At 39.4% G+C, this 21,811-nt stretch overlaps 1 protein-coding gene across 6 annotated transcripts in view; it reads right to left on the bottom strand.

Annotated features, from left to right (window-relative positions):
- Nucleotides 1-19,972, bottom strand: part of magi3a (membrane associated guanylate kinase, WW and PDZ domain containing 3a) — a 95,214-nt gene extending 75,242 nt beyond the window's left edge. For all 6 annotated transcript variants that reach the window (XM_077733008.1, XM_077733001.1, XM_077733021.1 and 3 more), the window contains exon 1: nucleotides 18,851-19,972. In XM_077733008.1, coding sequence (XP_077589134.1) covers nucleotides 18,851-19,157 — 307 coding nt within the window. In that variant the 5' untranslated portion in view covers nucleotides 19,158-19,972. The remainder of the gene's footprint in view (nucleotides 1-18,850) is intronic.
- Nucleotides 19,973-21,811: the final 1,839 nt, after the last annotated feature.

A 21,811-nucleotide genomic window follows, 5' to 3' on the forward strand; every position in this document is an offset into this window, starting at 1 on the left:
ATATGCAAATTTGTCATGACACCATAACTGCACATGTAAATCTTGGTAAGGGATCATAGTTAGTTCGGAATATTTAGATTGATTACATTTAAACCGAAGGAGTAAAACCTCATGTTAACGCGTTTAAACTCATTATTCCGAATGTGATAAAAACAAAGACAGAACCGTATGAATGACAATTATGCAAGTGTACCCATTGTTGTTCGGTAAAAAAAAATGTTGGTGTCAACAAATATGTGCATTTCAAACATAGTGTAATTGAATCGACATGATTGTGTGTCTGTTCAAAGAAAAGACTAAATGAAAAGCGCTATAATGCAGCGTGATATCTTGGCAACCCATAGGCACCAGCTCTGTCCCAAAGCCAAGCATGTGCCCGGCCCCCTGGTACGTGCACAGAACAATATTTCAATTTGAATTTAATTAGGCCCGCCATTCAAATGTATGATTGGTAGACATGTATTGTAGTTGTACTTTAAAATCAGAAATTCGTATTGTGCAGTCTCAACCCAAATTTATTGGTGGCAAATAGAGCTAACCCAGGAGAAGAAAGGTAAAAAAAATTAAGACAAAATTCAAATTAAGTTTAGTGTAAGGTTAGATTAAATTTATTTTTGAGTCTCTGCATCGTAATCCAAGTTCCATTTTTTTATGTTACGAGCGTCCCTCTGTCCCTCTCTCTCTCTCTGCAAAATCCACCTAATTTTAGTACTATTAAACTACTAGTTATTTGTCACTTTGTTCATCGATGGCGAGTTAAATTATTTTCCAATCCAATAAATCATATTATCTTCCAATCCAGTATCCTGTTTTGGGTGTTTTTTCAGAGGGTTGTAACAAATAAATTTATTTTTAGTTCATTTCTATGGGAAACCATCTTTTACTCTTCCAACTCCAATCTCGCCCTCCTCATATCACCGAAGGACTGCATTAGCATCCTCACTGCAGAGCATTCTGACCTCACATTAATATGCAACTTTTCAAAAATGCTCCTCTAGTGCTATTGCAAAAACTGCGAGTAGAAACAAGGTCTTTGACATTTGGATTTTTTTCTCATTTTATGAACCCACTCAATGTATTGAATCGATCACAACTGGAGTGTTCTGGTTGTCTAAGAAGACATTATATCAATCATCTGCGCAGGCTGAATGCCCAGAGAATTAAATGATTTAGATGAATGAAAAGCGACCAATAATCTGATAATAACAAGCACTGACTAAACACAGAAAATTAGTGTGAGATTATACATACACAGAAAAATGCCAACTAGGAATTGTAAATATTTCATGCAGAGAAACTATCTGCTCTCTGTGAACTAAGAGAATCCAGTAAAATGTCAATTGTTCTAATATAATTCCTTTTTATTTAGGCAACTTTGGATCCACGATACAAAATAAAAATGACATTATCAAATGTTAGTCAAAGGTTTGTATGAAGTAAGACTACGGTGCTTTTAAAAATGTGGGAAAAATCAAGAGTATGATGTCAGATGATGTAGTTGGCAGCTTCTGATATGTTTGACATTTAAGTCGAGACCCACTTGCTCTATAGATATAGTAACAAGCCCAGAAATTGGGCAAATGGTTATTATTGGAATGAAATAAACTATGGCATAATGACTGACATTCAAGTGATCAAAGTGAGTTTAAAAATAGGCCTGAAAGCTGACAAATAGTAAATATAAATAAAAAATAAGTAAGTAAGAGCATAGTTTTATTCGACACATTGATTTTGCTACTTCAGCCAGCTAGTGTGCACGATGCCGCAGTACTGCATCGCCAGGGCTCACTTGCAAAGAGATCTCCTGTAGGGCAAGGGATCAAGGAATCGGCTAATTGGTCTCACTGCAGCGTCTTCCTTCTCTATTCTTCAACACAAGTGTGCACAGGCTTGCACACACCCTCAGAGTGTCTCATCTTTTTGTTCAAAGTATCGCCCCAAAACCCTCAACTGCTTTTGCTGAGAATACTCAGTCTGCATATACCTGCAGTTTCACATGTTTTTTCCCTGTGCATTTTTTTAAATCCTCCACACACCAGGCTCTTGAAAGGTTAAATGGCACAAATATCCATTGAGCGGGTGTAAATCGATAGCTCCAGTAGCTGGGCACCACAGCGCCGTATTGTCATCCATTATGGTGTGAAAAAAGCAGCAGGGGGGCAAAAAGATACACACCGTTTAGACAACTGGAGGTGAGCCAACATCTCTGATTGTGGAAATACAATCCTAACAAGAAACTCCCCCGAAACCAACAAACAAGAGTGACAGGCTTTACAAGAATAGCGTGTATCAGTACGGTGATCCTTCAACACTTTGCAGGTTCAGTAAACCAATTTCAAACATCCCACACTAAAACTCCCATTAAGGTGTTTTTGTGGATTTATAGCAAGCACAGAGATTTTTGCTGTGATTACAGTATTGGTGTTAATATATAGATTATAATTAGATAATACATTAGTCTTTTCAAATTCTTATCACTGTAATATTTGATACACTTCATGATAATTGTGCTTGTGTACTTTTTTTATAGGCGCAAAAACATGCAGTATGCAGAGCTGCCAAACATCGAAAATCGTATTTCATGACGGGTTAAGAGAATTTTCAGATTTTGGGAGATTTTTCCTAGTGGCGTTTAATAGCACAAAATCAGATTTTTAAGTTGTTTTATGGATCATTTTATCACTTATTTTAAAAAAGAGCTGCAAACAACATGATTATTGAGAACTTTATTACCCCAAATTTGTGTGAATGCAATCATGTCAAAATATTTGTGGCAATCAACATTTTCAATTAAAAAAAATGAATAATGAAAGACTTACAAATTTTATACCACATGCAAATTTAATCAATTTTCTTAGTTCTACTAAATTTCTCAGTTGCACGCTTGGCCTCTTTTGACTCCTCTCTTGAATATTTCTGTTCATAGCAAGCTGTTCCTGCCTGGTTGCATGTCCATCTTCACCAAGCACATTGCCTCAAGTGTGCTTGGTCCCATTGACATTCTGTTGTCTGACCTGATCTTCCTCACAGCACTGAAAACACGCTCACATGTGGCATTGCTGTGGGGAATCAAAAGTATGCCCAATCTAATCTTGATGTTAGCATATTTTGGGTTCACAGAGGCTTACCCCCTAAATAGTTGTTCAGAAGTGCCCATTAAAGACCCACTTAATTTTTTTTACACACCAATTAAGTGATATGTAATCCTGTCGGCGCATTCAATATTAAACAAGCCTCAAACATATATATATTTCAGCGACACGGTTACTTGTTTATATATTTATTCATGTATTTATTCATTGACTTACTATTAACTACCTATTTGTGTAAAATGCCTTTCCTATTTCTGCATCCTCACCCTCTTCCTACTGCAACAAAGAAATTTCCCGAATACGGGATGAATAAAGTTATCCAATCCAATCCAAACAGCTGCACAAATATTGAAATTGTAACCCAAAAAAATCACTTATAAAACGTTGCCATTTCAATTCAATTCAATTCCATTCCATTCAAGAGGGTGCATCCCTCCATTGAAACAGTTGAAACAGGCAGGTTTTCATTGGTATAATAGAATACTAAATTGAATGTTGGTCATAAGTTCCAAAAATAGGAGATAAGACCATACAAATTCAAATGGCAGGCTGAAGCACCTTAACATGGCCCCCCTGAAAAGTCCTGGAATGGATGCATTAACAACAACTAAAATGATGGCAGTAATGAAACTGAATGGAACAGGACATGCACGAGTAGCTCGTCCGTTCGTTATGTCACTCGGTACTATAGAACTGTAGTATTATCGCCAAAACCAAAACGTGATTAAAAAAAAAAAATGTTTTGGTGGATTTTACAGAGAAAATGACTTGGATGTTTGTTAGTGAAGTCCAATCATTCGACATCAGTTAAAGGACAGAAAACCAATGGCTTGGGTAGTTAGTTATTTGGAGTGTGGTCAATGATTTGGTAAACAACTTGTCATGCTGTGTTGTTAAGGCTGTAATTATCTAGACAATTTAGCATGCCAACAGATAACTATTTAGCTTGCTGTTCTACATTTTATTGTTATGAGTACCATGTACATAATGTTTGGTCATGGATATTGAAACTCCCAGAAACATGGTTTCAATTAAATTCAAACTGCAAGTCAATTAAAATTTCTTTATCTAAATGCCAAATGTTGGTGCTTTTTGAATGCATTCTGAACATTCCGATCCAGATTATTTTAGGTGGGCTCTTATATATGTAGATGAAAATAAGTCATATATATTTGTCCAATCCCTCTGTTGTATAATGAATACAATGTACACATCATCAACAAATGAATTACGTCTTCGCTGTTCAACAAAATAAAACAACAGCTTCGAACAAAAGTGCAGGGAATACCTTTTCCTTCTTGATACTACATGTGAAGCTATCTGGATAAGAAAATGTTGGATCCGATGTCATAAAATCTGCAAAACTGCCACATAACCGTGGCGGCAAAGACCTCTCGAAGGGACCATATTTACTGATATAAATATCACATCTCGTAGTCTGCATGTGTGTCACTTTGCATCCGCATTCCGTACACACTGCAGGTCTCATATGTTTTTTGCAATATGAACAGTGAATTGGGGCATGAAGACATACTGCGTGAGCGTCATACTAATGGGAGACTTATGCAGTGCTTTCCTCTTTCTATTGTGCTGTTTTCCACTAGTGCAGTTTACAATCCGAAAACCAAGATACATAGTGAATGAAGCGTGAACATAAAAGTGAGAATCTACCTCTACTGACTCAAACAAGCTGATGAAGAGTCAAGCAGAGACTGCAATGCTGACTTTTTCGTTTGTGTCACGACTCCTGATGTTAGGCTTGTGCTGCCATTTGCTTGAGAGTAAGTCGGTCATAAATTTTCATGCTGTAGCAACAGTGCTGGGTGCAAAAACGTGATAAAATGGACAATAAAGTGCATTTAACAAACACATTGCAGGAAGAAATAGAACAAGGACGACGAGCAAAGTCTGATGAGTTCACTGCATACAGAAAACGTTTTCCAATTGAAATAAATGCTGCAAGAAGGGGAAATTGGAACACCCCAAACCCCTCCACTCTACACAAACACACTTGTTGAATGAAAAAGCCTGGGCAAAAACTAAATATTTTATTTTAGTTTAAATTAGGTTGCACTCCTGAAAACAGTTATATGGCAGCACTCGGATCAGTTGCAAATTTTTGACTATCCTCCTCTCACATCAAGGATAAGAATACAGTAAAACCTGATAGCAACATTTTTGCGCTGAATCACTAACACTTTCAAGTATATTCTTTTTTTTTACCCTTGCACATAGAGTAATGCCAAAGTCAGCATACTGTAATTGACTCACACCCAGATTAGCAAAACAACATGTGCATTTAAAAAAGTCTATTCAAAGTCAATTCTGATGTTTTAACCATTGTCAAAGCGCAAGAAGAAAGGCATAGACTGTCTAGTGTAAAAAAAAGTTGAAAATAAGTTATTGCTGTTTGTTCATGTGTTTGAGTGGTTCAGGTTTCAATAATGTGATGGAGCATTACAAGCTGCAAACTGGAAGTGCCACAGCATCAGAATGCCAGCCGGTCGCTACAAAGGACAAACATTCATTTATATGTGACTCACAGCCGGGGTTAATAAGTCATTCAATGCATTACTCAAAAGCCACAGTAACTTTCAAGTGGGAGCAACATTCCGTAGCGTGCCTGTGTTTATCATACTGAAAGTGTCTCCTTTCTAATCTTGTTAATACAAGAGGTCAGGGGGCAGAGATATCTTATGATTCCTTTGTATTATCGCCATTACAATTACAGTTGATAGTTTTAGGAAAGAGGAAAAACAAACAAAAAATATTAACCTAGTTATGAAAATGTCAACATTTAAGTAGAGGAGTATATCCAGTATACCACCATTAAGACTGCTCTGTGAGGTGCATTTGTTTTATTCATGCAAATGTTTAGCTTGGATAAGTAAACCAATTTATTCATCATCCTGTAAAAAGAATTATAAGGTATCCAATTACTAGCCAGCCTTAAATAAGTCTTACTGACGAAACCTTGGTACCCTTAACGATTTTGATAACTGTTCAGCACATTGCAATCAAAATTACAATTACCATGATCTCTGGACCATGCATTGAGTTGTTTAACCCAGAACAAAACTCAATTGTAACTACTGCAGATTTACTGCTATATCAAAATGACATGTTGTGATAATCATAATACACCACAACACAAAAAAGAAACATACTTGTGAGCGACGACGTGGCAGTTCATAAGATTTTTTTTTTCACAGCTCGCATCTATCTACTTTTTAAGCCCTCTCGTACTTGGCGTGCTCGCGTGTATTTTTGTGTTCACTTGGCACTTCTATGCCATACTGTTAAATTGGTGTGAGTTGCACAATTCAACCGGGTTCTAAAGGCTCCCCTGGCATCAGCTTTGAGGCTGCCTGGGCATTCAGTCCAGCTCTTCTACGCCCTGTCAAGAGCCGATGGCTTGAAACAGAGATGAGCGTTTCTACCATGGTTATGTTAATGATAGGTATAATTTAATGATGTAGAGTTGTTCATTCTTGAGTTTTTTTCTCTGCAGCCTGGATTTATAAAAAATTATCATTAAAAAATGTGAAAAACTATGGAAAAATATATTTGTAAATAAAGTACTTTCTGCTATATAAACTAAACAGCAAGATCAAAACGTGTTGAGAAGATAAATTCAATGAATTCACATGAATAATGAGCATCAGTTTATAGGTCATGAATAACTAATCATACTCTAGACTTCAAAATGATTCTTTTATTTTAGTTTACCTTAAATATAAATATATAAAAACCTTTAAAACTCATTATACTTGTATAATGACAATAAAAGCATTAAATTGAATTCAACCTAGCCACCTGTTTATCCAAACACATCTTAAATTGTTTCATTCTATAACAACATTGGAATTATTTCTCTAAAAGAGCAATTTATTCAACTTTTTTATTTTTTCTTTATGTTATTTTTTTGATTTGGAGAATTTTTATAATCTGTAGCTGTTACACCTATGTAAGTACCCCCAGGGGGTATTTAACTGAATTTAATAGATTGGACTTCACAACTAGTAGTCTATTGTCTTTGTTCTTCCTCTGGGAGAATTTCATATCCCCCCCTCATTTCAGAGAAAATATGAGTCTCGACTAATGTTTTATTTTGAGTCATATGCCCTGTGCTGGAATCCTTACCTCTGAAAACACCATTGATCTCAACTATGAAGAGGCAAACCATTATAAAAGTTATTTGTATTGACAATTTAAATGGTTTGAATGTGTGTCTTGATCATCTGTTTTTGAACACTACATTATTTGTGTGTAAAAACTTGTCATAGTGGGAAATTAGGCTTACTTATTACTTAAAACGTAAACCGAATACGGGATGAATAAAGTTATCCATCCATCCATTACAGTATGTCAATGGCTAGTGTTTGCTGTCTATTTAATAATGGACTCCATTTTGACAAAACAACACAGCCTTGCCGAAAATTACACACATTAGCAGTGCAATTTGTTGGAATGTTTGAAGTTACTGCTTCTCCTGAGCACTGAACAATTGGCTTCCTGGGAACCTAATGACAAATAGCTGCCAAAAGCTGCACCTGTTGCTAACAATACACTGGTGGAATTCTGTAGTCTCATTGTGTTCAATGAATTCAAAATAACTGCATTCCACACATGATTCCCATTCCCACATGCAGGGTCAATCAGCCAATTGGGTCATTTTTAAAAGCCTTGCAACACAACACAGGGGATGTTTTAAACCTTGTCAACACGAACAGTAGTACTATAAGGTTGTATCACAGTGACGTCAGGGTTATATGATAACTAATAAACTTGATCTCTTTTGTCAATCTACTCAAATCTCTTAACAGTTGGCAAGGGGCCGTGTCTCACCAGAGCATGGGAATACTGTCACTGTCGGTGTGTCTACTTAGAAAATAAAATGACACAAGCCTCACACTCACAAGAGTGTGACAAAAACCAATGGAGGGCAGAAGGTTCCTTGATTAACACCAAATGAAAGGAAGAGCCAATGAGTTGAAAGACAATGCATTAGTTGCTCCCTCTAACCCAGGGATGGGCAAACTTTTTGACTTGCGGGCCACTATGGGTTATAAAATTTGAACAAGGGGCCACAGCAGTACATTGACTGCTGGGCCAAATATAATAAAGCGTTGCTTGTAGTATCCAAACCTCATAGTACAGCAAGCACATGCAAATAAATGTTCAACACGTTTCACTAACATTGAGGACTGCATTTTCCAAATGTACAAGAGAAATAGTAGGCGAAATAGATTAGAATAGAAAACTGTGATCTATCAACCCTGGAGATTGCATCTGTTTTTAATACAATTCAATTGAAGGCACCAAGTAAAACAAATATCAAAATTTATTGAAATCTTGATGAATATAACTTTCAACATTCAAAACATTACTACCCAACAACATAGGCGACTAACCTCAATCCTTTCTGTCCCGCTGCAGTGCGTAATTAAAAGATGCGCCCTTTCAAACTTTCAATTATTTTATCATAGTAGAAAAACTCGAACTTTCAGTGGGAACAGTGTTGTTGGTCTCCCTTTTTTGCCAGTGCATCAAAGTTTGGTGTTAGTTTTGTTGTGGAAAGTCTCAGGATAGATCGGAGGTGTTGGTCAGTTAACTTTGATCTGTGACGGGCTTTGTTGATGTTCATGATGCTGAGCAGTGTCTTTAATGTCCGTACTTTCATCAAGCGCTAATGAAAATAACTCAAAGGTTGCCGCTTTTTTGTTTAACTCGCTCACTATATCTTCATCAATGAGTTCCACACGGCGAGTTATTGTCCTGCGTGATAAGCTGATTTTTTCGAACTTGCCTTTGCTCTCCGGACACAAAACACCAGCTGTCTCTATCATGCATTCTTTCAAAAACTCGCCTTCGGAGAAAGGCTTGCTAGCCTTTGCCAGTTTGAAGGCCAGCAAAAAGCTTGTCTTTGTGCTTGCCTCTTGAATTGCAGTTTGCCGGTGAAAAAAATTCTGCTGACTCTGCAAATTAGCCACCAATCTCTGAGCAGTAGCCGCTCGTTGTTGTGTTGACTGCTTGCTAGCGTAGTTTGCATGCTTCGTGGCAAAGTGACGGCTGATATTGTACTCTTTGAAAACAGCAATAGTTTCTTGGCATATCAGACATACAGCGGTTGATCGGACTTCAGTGAAGAAATATTTAGTTGTCCACTCTTTATTAAATACACGACACTCACTGTCCACTTTCCTTTTCTTTGGTCCGCTCATTTTTACAGAAGGGCTCAAATGACAATGAGAAAATTAAAGAGGGATAAATAAAGAGAAAGGCGCGACTCAACAAAGGCCTAAATGTCAGCGCGCCATTTATAGGTGAAACACGGTATTGCATGGACAAGATGTAATGAATGATTTATGAAGCATTATTATTTTATTTATTGGACAAGCTCGGCGGGCCGGATTAAATTGTCTAACGGGCCGTATACGGCCCGCGGGCCGTAGTTTGCCCATGTCTGCTCTAACCTCATTATTTCCATTCACTATAGAGCAAGCTCATAGGCTGCTGGCCACATGGAAAGAATTACAGACATTATGTTGGGAAAGGAAAAGATTGGACATGATCAATACGCTGTTAGGAAGACTCAGAAGCAAATCCAGCCAAATTGGCTGCACACTCATGAATTCCAATGAAGGCACTCAAAGACCTCATTTCCAGCAAGCATGACATCTCACCATTGGAGGAGTATATACTTTGCATTTGTAATATGCACAGTGGTGGCCTGCTTAATTCACCAGCACAACGGAGATTATTGGTAACAATACAGCAGTACCTCAATTAACGAAATAATTTTTTTCCAGAACTTCTTTCGTACTATGGAAATTTCATAACTAGATCACCACTATATATGAAATGCTCTCATTTGTTCCACGGTCCCCACAAAACTATCAACTAGACCCTAAAAAAATGTGCATGCCAAATTTGTAGGAAAATGAGAGATGATCCTAAAATTATTTAAGAAGCCATTAAAATTAATCAACGTGCAAAATCTATTTGTGAGTCAGGAAGCTAACATTTGGCAACAGAGACAGAACAAACGAACACATGAACACATCTAATCTCTAATCTCATTTTCTGAACTGCATTATCCTCATTAGGGTCTGGGGCCTATCCCAGCTGACCCTGGGGCTGTATCGGTGGGCAGCCGATTGCAGGGCACAAGGAGATGGACAACCAGGCACACTCACATCCATAACAAGGGGCAATTTAGAGTGTCCAATCAGCCTACCTACTTTGAGGCCGAGCTAACCACTCACACACCTGGGTGCTTGAATGTACTTATTCTTTTAAATATCGTAATATTTGTTCATTAAGATGCATTATTATTTTTGGGGCAGCCCAGCATGAAGATGAGGATTAACACCATGCAGTAGACAAACTAAGGTTTATAAAGGAATTTTAAGTTTTATCACTGCTCCCAAAAGCAAAATGCTTCAATTGTTTTCCACTGGGACTGCAGCGTGCACACTACATTTTGTTAGCATTGCAATCCAGATTGTGGCCAAAACCCATAAAATCAACCTTAGATTTTGGTACAATGCTTTTGGACAACCACATCAGATCATTAGTCCTTTTATCATGATTAATGATGGCATAATAGCCCCCAGTTCTGGGATTAGTAATGCTCTCTGTCATCTAACATGGGCTTTTCGCAGCTCTGCAGTCTGCAATGCGCCTCTCTGCACTTTACCCAGTATTATACATCTCTCAGGAGAACCAAGGACCAGTGTTTTGATTATTATCTCAGTTGGAAATTCAATGAAGCAAATGAAAAAGCTGGTGAACTTTGGAGTGCATTGGGTTTAAGTTTTCTTCAATCAGCTGTCCATTCTCCAGGCCTTCATTCACATCGATAACCATCTTACTTTCCTTTACTTCTTTAAATCTCTGTTTTACATCATTTAAGCACCCAAACTGTCACCAAACTGCCACTCAAAGGCTGAGAAGAATGGGAATGAGGTGGGATGGGGTTGGGTGACATTCATTTTTTTTACCGATCGTACGTTACTGCCTCATAACTGCTTCTGAACAGTTGGCTTGAGATTCTTTTTTAATGAAAAGTGCCACACAACTTAATTTGAACACTTCCAAAGTGTTTTAGAAAACAGCGGGGTGGATTTTGAGTAGCACCGACCAACACACTTTTTAATCATTGTGACTGTCTGAAGAGCTGCTGAATCGCGATTACATGTATTTAACTAAATTTGGTTTGTTTAACTCAATGGCTGACTTTGACTAAACTAGAGAGGTCCAATCCATTTTAACTAGAGAATGATTGCGTTTCAGGCCACCCAGTCAAAAGAGATTGAACAAAAAGTGTTGTGGATGGCACTGAAAGATGAGCAATCAAAGCAAGTCTATCCATTCATTCATTCATTTTCTGAAACGTTTATCCTTAAAGAGGGGGCACGGGGGTGCTGGAGCCTATCCCAGCTGATTTCAGGCCGAAGGCAGCGAACACCCTGAATCCGTGGCCAGACGATCGCAAGGCACATGGAAACGGACAACCATTCACACTCACACTCCTAGATGCAATTTGGAGTGTCAAATCAGCCTACCATGCATGTGTGGACTGACCTGGACTCGAACCACCGGAACAGTGAGGCAGACGCGCTAACCATTCGTCTGCAGGGCTCCCCGCAAGTTTAAATTAATTGGACGTCTATTAATTAAGCAGCAATAACCAGCAAATAAACATTCATCCTAGGGCTGGGCGATAAAACGATAATTGTCGTGAAGTAATTTTTGTCAACGATATTAAAAACGTTCAATAAAATTTCGTTAATTTTAAGATGTAATTACACCACCCGACCACCACAGAGAACGATGCCCAGTCGCGAGATGAATGATAGTTCCAGACCAATGCTCAGGAGTAGAAGAGGATGACGAGGAAACATGTTTTAATATGTTAGCAAACGAGGCTCACAGAGCATGAACGCAAAAGAACAATAACGGACAAAAATCAGCGACTATGAGATATACCTGACCCATTGAAAAAATCCAATTGAATTTTCCTTATCAGTTTTCTATTTTTTTAATGCCTCGTACCTGTGCAAAGAGCAGCCTTATTAAAACAGCCTGTAATATTTTTCTTACTTGATAAAGATGTTTTCCCATTTTATGTAAATGTTCTGAAAACGTTGCCATATCTAAAATTAATAAAGTTCGGATGACCTATCTGACTGTTTTGTTGACATTCTTTTTAGCGCAGCACCATTCTAGAGGATGCATAACGTAACCTCAGCCTCTACTGTAGGCCCCTTAAAATGTGGTGCGGTAGACCAGTGTAATGCGGAGCGGTGCGCCTTACAATGTGGTGCCCCTAATATATGGGAAAAAATTAACATGTTCATTGAGGTGCACCTTATAGTTCAGAAAATACGGTAAGAAAAATAATACAGGATGTCCTCAAATGAAGATGGAATTTTTCAATGAGGCTGCTCTTTTTGCACAGATATTTATGAGGCTGTTAAAAACAACACCAGGAATGCACCTGGATCGTTTAGTGGATCGGCTGTATCCTGTCCCCCATCTTATTATCTCTAATTTTGGCAATGATATTGTCCTTGTGTCCATGTAACGTATCAGCTTTTATAGCTAACGAAGCTGAAAACAGTTCCTTATCATCTGCTTTTTCTCCTGAGCGTTGGTCTGGAACTAACATTCATGCGTTCTCTGTCGTGGTTGGGTGGTGTAATTGCACTTCTAAATAATTTAATTTTTGTCGAAATATTTTTATTATTGTTGACAATACGATAATTATCGTTGTCATTTTATTGCCCAGCTCTACTATTTTCTATAACTATTTAGGGGGATGAGTAACTGGGTTATTACGCCATTATAAATGGTTCTAATAAAAAAAAAGATTATGCGATATAATTAACAAATAACTCCAATGAAGTCTGAGTTTCTATTCAATACAACTTTAAAGAATAGCACATTGGGATAAACCAGGGGGCGAAAAAACAACCGGAGATGATTTTCACATTTTGGGGCCCTCTTCTATATACAACCAAAGCAGATGCAAGTGATACTTTCTTACATGGTTTCCTTTTTCACGAGTGTGGTATCATTTGATCCTCCCAACAGTCACCTCGTCTCAGCACCGGGGAGCCACAAATAATAGATGAAGCTTGAATTAATCATGAGAAAAGAAACTGAGATATAAACACACAGTGGGCCCCCATGGGGGAACAGAGAAGCCCATATGAACATGTCAAAGTGGAGTTACAGCACTGATCAACCATCCCTTGTGAACACATTGTATGAACACAAAATGACTTAAGCGTTCTCCCTTATTAAATATTGCACATTAAATGACTGTGTTTGAACTAAGATGCTTCTCACATCACAACTCAGTATTTAAGTGTTTTGTTTAGACTTTTCAGAAATAAAGTGGCTCTACTTTAAAAACCTAAAAATCCCCAAAATGTGATTGATTGCCAGTGTGATGAAGGTCATGCTGAAATCCGCCTTCCCCAAATTGAAAGTTGAAATTGTTCTGTGAGACAGTTGGGCATGAAAATGAATATCACGTTGAAATAAATTTTGTTCTTGGATGTGTTGAACAACCACTATCATCAGGTACACATGGACATGAATACACCCAGAATGTGTCCATAGTGGCGCCCCGAGGCATGATGGAATGTCGGCCTGACAGGTTGGTTTAGATTTAGATTTGCCATGGTGCCACTACTCAGTTGCACAACATTGAGCAGAGGAATCAGCTATTTACACATTCCAGCAGCGTGTCAGCAGAGAGACACAGCACCAAAGGCCATTTTGCGTTTGGGAAAAGCGTGGCAGCAGATGGTGCTTTAGTGAAAAAAAGCTTGGTACCTTTTGCAGACAGTATTGATTTAACAATAACAATCCATATAAATAAAACTGCCTCATAATCAATGCATGAAGCAATTGCATCAATGTGTCTGTCTACAACTGTCTTCCTGCCAGATCTTGTCTGTTCATTGTGATGTGGTGCAGGGGAGCCACGTGGCAGTCAATCTGTCATTGGGTGACTGTGAACTGTATGTTTAACTTGTAAATCACAATTACATAGCCATGATGTGATATTCAAGATAACTTAAAGTCCACACTTCTTAAATAATTCCTAAACAGTTCTATTTCATTACATTCTTTTGTTTATCCATCTTTCACACTTTTCTCCTTCAATTTTCTACTATATGTAATGACAAGAGCAAGAGACCAGTAGTTCTTAACCGGGGTTTGATCGAACCCTAGGGGTTCGGAGAGTCGGTCACAAGGGTTCGGTGGAGCCCTACCACGGAAGTCAAGACACATCTACTCATCATTTCCATTTATGATAACATGTCCCGCTTGACCATCACTGGCTGCAGATGATCATGTCATTGCTTGGCCAATCCATGCTGCAAGAAATTTATATCTTGAATTTGAAAAAAAAATCATATTTTATTTTACACTAAACTGGTGGGGTTTCGGTACCTCTAACAAGGTTAAGAACCACTGTTCTAGACAAAGGTCCACACTTCAGGCCCTGAGATGCCCAAAGGCCACAAGGGAGGCATCAAAATACAACTGAATTATACATGCCCAAGCCACCTCGTCTTAAAACCCCTTAATGCAGAAGTCTACTGGCTTTAGTTATTTTCTCACAGTATTTGAAGAGAGTCCAAATACCCTACAAAGATCACTTAAGATTGTATTTGCCATATTTTTTCTTTTGGCTATGAGCGGTAGGTTTTGAGGTTTCAAACTAGAAAGATTGATGAACACGTGAATCCTTCTTTACTTTGTGACAAATCTGCCATTCTCATTCTCACTCCGAGAGATCCCGGAATGAACATTCACAGAGCTTCTAATTAACAAAAAACAAACTATATAGACTGGAAAAACAACACAAATATACTTTTCAGGAAAGTTCAGAGCAGACATTTCCTGCTAAGGAGACTCAGTGCTTCTATTGTTGAGTGGATACTCCTGAATAACTTCTGACTCTGGCCACAGAGGCCTTTTTCTATGGCATTATCTGCTGGGCAGGCGGCAAACTGTCATTGCTAGGGGAAATGGAGGTTGAAAAAAAGGTAAAAGAGACAGCCCTATCTTGGGGTACTCTCTGGAATTAACTGACATATGAGGATGATGGCTAAGATGTCAAACATGCTGGACAACCTTATCCTACCCCTCAAGGACAGTGACAGCACTGCACAGCTCCCATAGCGGCAGACTTTTACAAACGTGCTGCGTAAATTGCAGTTTCCTCTGCTCCTTTCTGCCTGCAGCTGTCAGGGTATACACCTGGAGGTTTGGATATTTGAAAAGATTTGATTGGATTAAATGGTTATTTTATGTCTTGGTGATTTATGATTCTAATCTGTGCTTCATCTACGAGTGTCTTGTCTGAGGTTTTTTTTTTTTTTTCATTTCCGGTGTCAACTATTGTTGCCGATAAGATGCAAATTTTCCATTGTGTGACTAATAAAGGTTTATCTTATGTTCAGATCTAAAGAAACCTTCATTTTAGGGTAAAAACAAATGACAATATTCAAGTGGTTTTCAACCGAGTGTGACTTTTGTTATTGAAAGAAAGGTAATTGGTATTTTTTAAGTGATGGATGTCAAGAACCTGAAAGCCTGTCATTTCATTTGTTACTATGTAATTACAGATGCGCAGTTGATTTAAAGTTGTGTTTGTAGTTAGCTGGTCAAACATTAACCGAGCCTGACGCTGATTATGCACTGAATTGATAAGGCAGGAATAGGTTGAAACTAGCAATTATGCAATTTAAACATATATGATTATAAATGGCAGTGCGGCAGTTGAATTGTTAATGCCTCGGCCTCACAGTTCTGGGTCAAGGGTCCAATCCCTCGTTGTGTGAACTTTACATGTTGCTTGTGTGAATTTTCGCCGATACTCCAGTTTCCGCCCAAACACATGCAGGGTAGGCTGGTTGAACACTGTTAAATGCCTCCTGGTACGAATGTGAGCGTGAATGGTTGTCCTTCTCCTTGTGCCCTGCAATTGGCTGGCAGACTATTCAGGGTGTCCCCAGCATGGGGCCCGTAGTTATCTGGGATAAGTGCCACCCCCCTACAACCCTTGTGAGGATAAGTGGTTCAGAACATGACATAGGAAGTATATAGAACAGGGTTCACTAACTAAATTGGCTAGAGGCCCTGTAGCTCGATGGAGAAGGGGCCCAGGGTATAAACATGGGAAAGGGTTAAAATAATTATATATTTGAAAAAAAGAAATTGTTTTTTCTCTCAATGGAAAACACCTGGATATAATTGTAGTGATACTCACTATTATCAGAATTCTTTGACTTTGGTTAACATTGGTCCACTTCAATTTTCATTTGTGCTAACATTCACATTTCACTTCCAAAATAAAGAATTGCAACTTAATAGAGTAGGTACATTAATCCACCACCACAAAGAAAACAGAATAAGTTTAAAAATGAATTATATATGCTCTTACACATGTTTTAACACCTTATTGTGTTTCACATGAAAAGTGCAACTGGCTGCAAATTCCCTCCGCCAAAAACTTTCTGGCAATACTAAAGTCTTTTTGCATTTACTCAAAATCGACCGCACATACAAGTCGCAGTGAGCGCTCGTAAACCAGTTGTCACGAAACACATTATTACTTGTGTTACACACTCATATTGTCTCTTCCCTCTTCTTATTTTCCTCTTTCTTGATGATTCAGACAAGTAATTTGTGCCCAGTGTTTCAAGCCTTGTTTTTTAACACCGCTTGATGTTGGTACTTTTAACCAGCGCAAAAAAGATTAAGACACGCTTGCAACAGTCCTTTCGCGATGACGCCACAATTCAGTCAAGTTATCAATGTACTATGAGAACAACAGCACAACAGTTAAACACCTCAGAAGCAGACTTATCTGGGCTGTCTGGCTCTCCGGCACATATAACACATATATAGCTGCTCCAGGGCACTTATTCATTTCAGTAAGAACGTTTTGTCTTTGTTCATTTAATTAAAAAAATGTCTCAGCGGTCCATACAAAACGGCAATGGTGGAAACCCCTGATTTAGATAAACTCATTCACCATGAATATACAGTAATAGCTTGACATACGAGTGCCCTAAAATATGAGGAATCTACATGGACTTGAAAGCAAAGCAAGCAACAGAAAAAGGGGTGCCTTTGAAACCAGCTGAGCCCTTCAAAGTGAGTTCTGGTAGGTTCGATATAAAAAAAAAAACGAACACTCAGCTCTGAGGCATGGAGAGTTCCACCACAAAAGCCACACTCGAATACTTTAACCTTAAAATTTATTGTAACGTAAGATTCAAACGTTTTGTTCGTATTGTAATCTAAGTTAATTTAGGTTAAATTTAAAGTTTACGTTATGTTAGGAGCACGTCCATCAAGGCTCTCTCTTGTCCTTTCTCTCTCGATCTGTCTCATTAAGCTCGTATCTCAAGATATTACTGTGTATCATTGCTGTGAAATGTTAGTGCAGTCGTATTTGATGCAGCAGATCTCTGTATTAACTAACACAAAGAATTTAAGGCAGCTAAAAACAATGTTTGGATAATGCCTGATGTCAAAGTTTTTTTTTGTATTATTTTGAAATATTTTTCAACCAATATTGATGAGTATAACACTTTGAAGACAAGCTAACTCATGAAAGGCTAAAAACCGTTCGTGATTATTTTTTGTTTTTACAGATATTTTAGTTTTGAATTTCCACCATGAAACCTAATTTCAAATAGCGTGATGCTGTGTAAAAATTGCAATGTCATTTCAATCATGGATATTGTAACATGGGCAAAAGATGAATTGAGCATTCAAATTATTATTACCCCAAAGTTCTTAAGCCTGATCTTGGATATAGTATGAGGGATTTGGAAGAGCACATGCTCTGTGTCATTATGTATCATGTTTTGAGATTGTGTTTATTATTAAAACATTTTATTTTCTATTTTTATATCATTTTTTTAATTGGATGAAAATCGCAGCATCGGAAGGTAAGCGTTTCAAGTATTGGCTTCACAGTTCAGGGATCGAGGATTCGATCTCAGGTAGGTGCTCCTCACTGTGTGGCATTTTCATGTTCGCCCTTGGGCTTGAGTGATTTTTCTCTGGGTACTCTGGTTTCCTCCCAATTTCCAAAAGCATGCATGGTAGGCTGATTGAACACTCTAAATTGTCCCTAGGTATCAATGTAAGCTTTAATGATTGTACGTCTCCTCGTGCCCTACAAATTGGCTGGCCACCAATTCAGGGTGTCCCCTGCCTGATGCCCATAGTTGCCCCACTGCTACCCTTGTGAGGATAAGCGGTTCGAAAAATGAATGAAAAAAAGGCTGAAAGTAACAGCAACAAAAAAAACTTCATTTATGGCGACATATTGGGTAGGGCTCTCGGTTGCCTTGAATAATCTCAATAATAATGTTCGTGTACAGATGCTAAGAAGATTACAAAATGAGTTCAGACAAAGGACGGCGAGCTGATGTTGCAGAGGATCCAGATGCTACTTCAGCACACACGCACACTGCCAACCACGCTTGAGTTTGGCTGGCGCGTGCTGCAACTAAAACAGAATACTGAAAACATGGAAGTGACCTTTGAAATCCAAGCACACACACACACACACACACACACACACACACACACACACACACACTCACAATCACACACACACACAAGTGTAATCAGCTTCAATGCATGAAAAGAATGTGTAGGAGGTGTGTGTTTGGATGGTAGTGGTGTTGGTGTCGGTTGTCACCCACCTGGTTTGACTGTTTTCAGGCGGATGGGCTCTCGAAAGTGGCGGATGACAGCCAAAGTGTCCCGGTGGGTGAGTCCGCTCACCGGAGTGCCGTTGACCTCCAGCAGAACGTCCCCGATGCCTGGCAATCTTCCGGCATGACAGACAACCCCCTCGGCTACTATGTGACCGAGGTAGGGGAACTCCCCGTGCTCAGCGCCGCCTCGCAGCTCCGCCACCGCGATCAGCTCCCCGGATCCCCCCCACGACACGGCACATTCTTGGACTTTAGCGGACCAGTGCTTCTTCTTCTTAAGGGTCTTGGACATGGTTGGACGCTCTTAAGGCAGTCCGAACACGATCGTCCTTGAAGCGAGAGCGGCTGCTCGTGCTAAGACGCAGTGACGCACTGGGAAATCATTGCCAATTGTCCACCAAGTCAAGTGTCATATTCCACTTCGAAGAGAAGTGGTCTTTTCCACATGGAAGGAGGTCAGTCTTCTCCCCCTGGATCACTCGCGCATCAGGGCTCAGCCCAATGGGATGAGAGCCAAAAACGGATGCGTCAGTTCGTGTCGCATGCGGGAAAAACACGTCGGTTCTGGTACTGGGGCGACCCCACGCCCCTCTTTGCAACAGCGCGCGCAAGACTTGACTGGGCCTCCCTCTTCCCTGCCCTCCAATCGAAAAACACACGTCCACCGGGACTTCCTCGTTTCCTAGTCGATGCTTGTATCCTGAAAAAAACTCCCAAATTTGGCAGCCAAGTCGATTAAATTCCAATCAAAACATTCTCTGCGTACTGCGCCGAGTATCAGCTGTTTGTTTCAGAGCTGAATCCAAACAGACTGGATGGGCAACTTTTCGCCGCGCACCTGTCCTTGTGTGGTCCTCCTCCGCGGTGACATCAGCAACACGGTCCTTGGAAACGGAAAAACATACCTGTCCCTCCCCTCGGGTTAAGGAAGAATCCCGGTCTTTTCTCTCCCTTGCGTTCCTCTTTGGGCTCTTATTATTATCGCACGACTTCAGTCACACGCACAATGTTGAGCACCGAACAAAACAATTGTGGCAACCCGCACGAACCATGATCCGATTAGACTTCATTCCACAACTTTTCGCCCCCAGTTTGTTCCGCGTTGCTTTGTTGATTAAAGGGTCTTTCGTCCAATCAGTAGTTAGAAGAGGGATTATAAACAACCAATCCGAATAAAGAAAAGCAAGAGGAGGCGGGACTTTTCTGAGTGACAGTTGGTCAATATGTTCTCCCGCATTTCAAAGAAAGGCCAAGTTGCCGTGAAGAAACGTGTTTTGTTTCACAAATGGTATTCTGATCAAGTTAGAAAAAATGTGGTGACATTGACGACTGAGTGTTGACCTAACAGCTATGTTTAATAGGTAGCTGGCTGACGCTTCCATCACTTTCTTTTCTTAACAAGTCTGCACTCTTGTGGTCACAAACTGAAACTACGATCACATTTTGAGATTTAATTTATGAAAGTAACGGAGTTATTATTAATACATGCTCGATGTACATGATTTGAAATGTCTGACAGTCTTGACCTTTAAATTACAGTCTTGACCTTTAAATTAAAGTCCTTTGTCAAAATAGTTATTTTTTTCAGCCAATGCTGAACAATTCATGACAACTTATGGTAATATGAAGTTGGAGTACCCTGAGGAAAAACCACACGTGCCTAGAGAGAACATGCAAACTCCTCACAAGAAGGTCGTACCCGGGATCAAACCCTCAATCTCAAAACAAAATTTCTGGGGCCAATGCACTAACCACTCGCCACTCCCATTTATATATAAGGAAATATAATACCGTTTGATTGAATAACAATTGAAACCGTTGTTAATTGTGGGCAAATTATTATCTAATTTTACTTGACCCTAATCTGTCATCGTTTTAAACAATGCAATGACCGTCAGCAGTAGAAAATAACTTTTTTTTTGCTGGGTGACGAAGAACCATATGTGCAGATTTGATCTCTATTCAAAGACAGAATGTGCGACAACATTTATACAAAGCTAAATATTGTATATGCAGTCAGTTTAAGTATTTGAACACCCTGTTTCATTGTAAATTCCCCCACTTAGATATGATGGAAGGGTCCGACATTTTCAGGTGCTACCTAGGGGCAATTTAGAGTGTCCAATCAGCCTACCATGCATGTCTTTGGAATGTGGGTGGAAAACGGAGTTCCCGTACAAAATCCTCGCAGGCCCAAGTAGAACATGCAAACTCCACCCCATACCATCTGTAAGACTCAAACTTGTAACACGGCCAAGAAAAAAGAGCTGTCCAAAGACACTACAGACAAAATTGTACACCACCACAAGGCTGGAAAGGGCTACAGCAGAAGGGCCAAGCAGCTGGGTGGCAAAAGGTTCATGGATGGAGCATTCATTCATATTCCCTAGCACATATTCTCACAAGGGTCGTGGGAGCTGCTGGAGAACCTCTTGAATTGATGGTCAACCAATCGCAGGGCACAAGGGCAACCATTCATACTCACACTCGTACCCAGGGGAAATTTAGAGTCTTAAAGTTTGCTTGCTCAGTAAATCGCTTTATTTATGTCTTTCTAATTACAAAGCAGGTCAAGACAATACAATCTTATTACATGGAGGACAACATGTTGTATACAGTGGTACCTCGACATACGAGTGGCCCGACATACGAGTAATTCGAGATACGGGTAAAATTTTGGGCAAATATTTATCTTGAGATACGAGACAAATTTTGAGATACGAGCAGACAGCGTACGTGAGATGCTGCACATAAGAACATCATGGGCACTGGCTCTCTCCCCGCAACTCCCTCGTGTAATGTGTCTCTGGTCGCAACTCTCTCTTTGTAATGTCTCTGCGAGCACTGGGCGGAGCGTTACATTTTATTATTGTTTTTTTCCGTTGGCCTTTTAGCTTCCGTTGGCAGAGCGATCGCTAATACAAGACTACTTCTCGTTGGCAAGTG

Source organism: Stigmatopora nigra, chromosome 1 (genome assembly GCF_051989575.1).
Source record: "Stigmatopora nigra isolate UIUO_SnigA chromosome 1, RoL_Snig_1.1, whole genome shotgun sequence".
NCBI lineage: Eukaryota > Metazoa > Chordata > Actinopteri > Syngnathiformes > Syngnathidae > Stigmatopora > Stigmatopora nigra.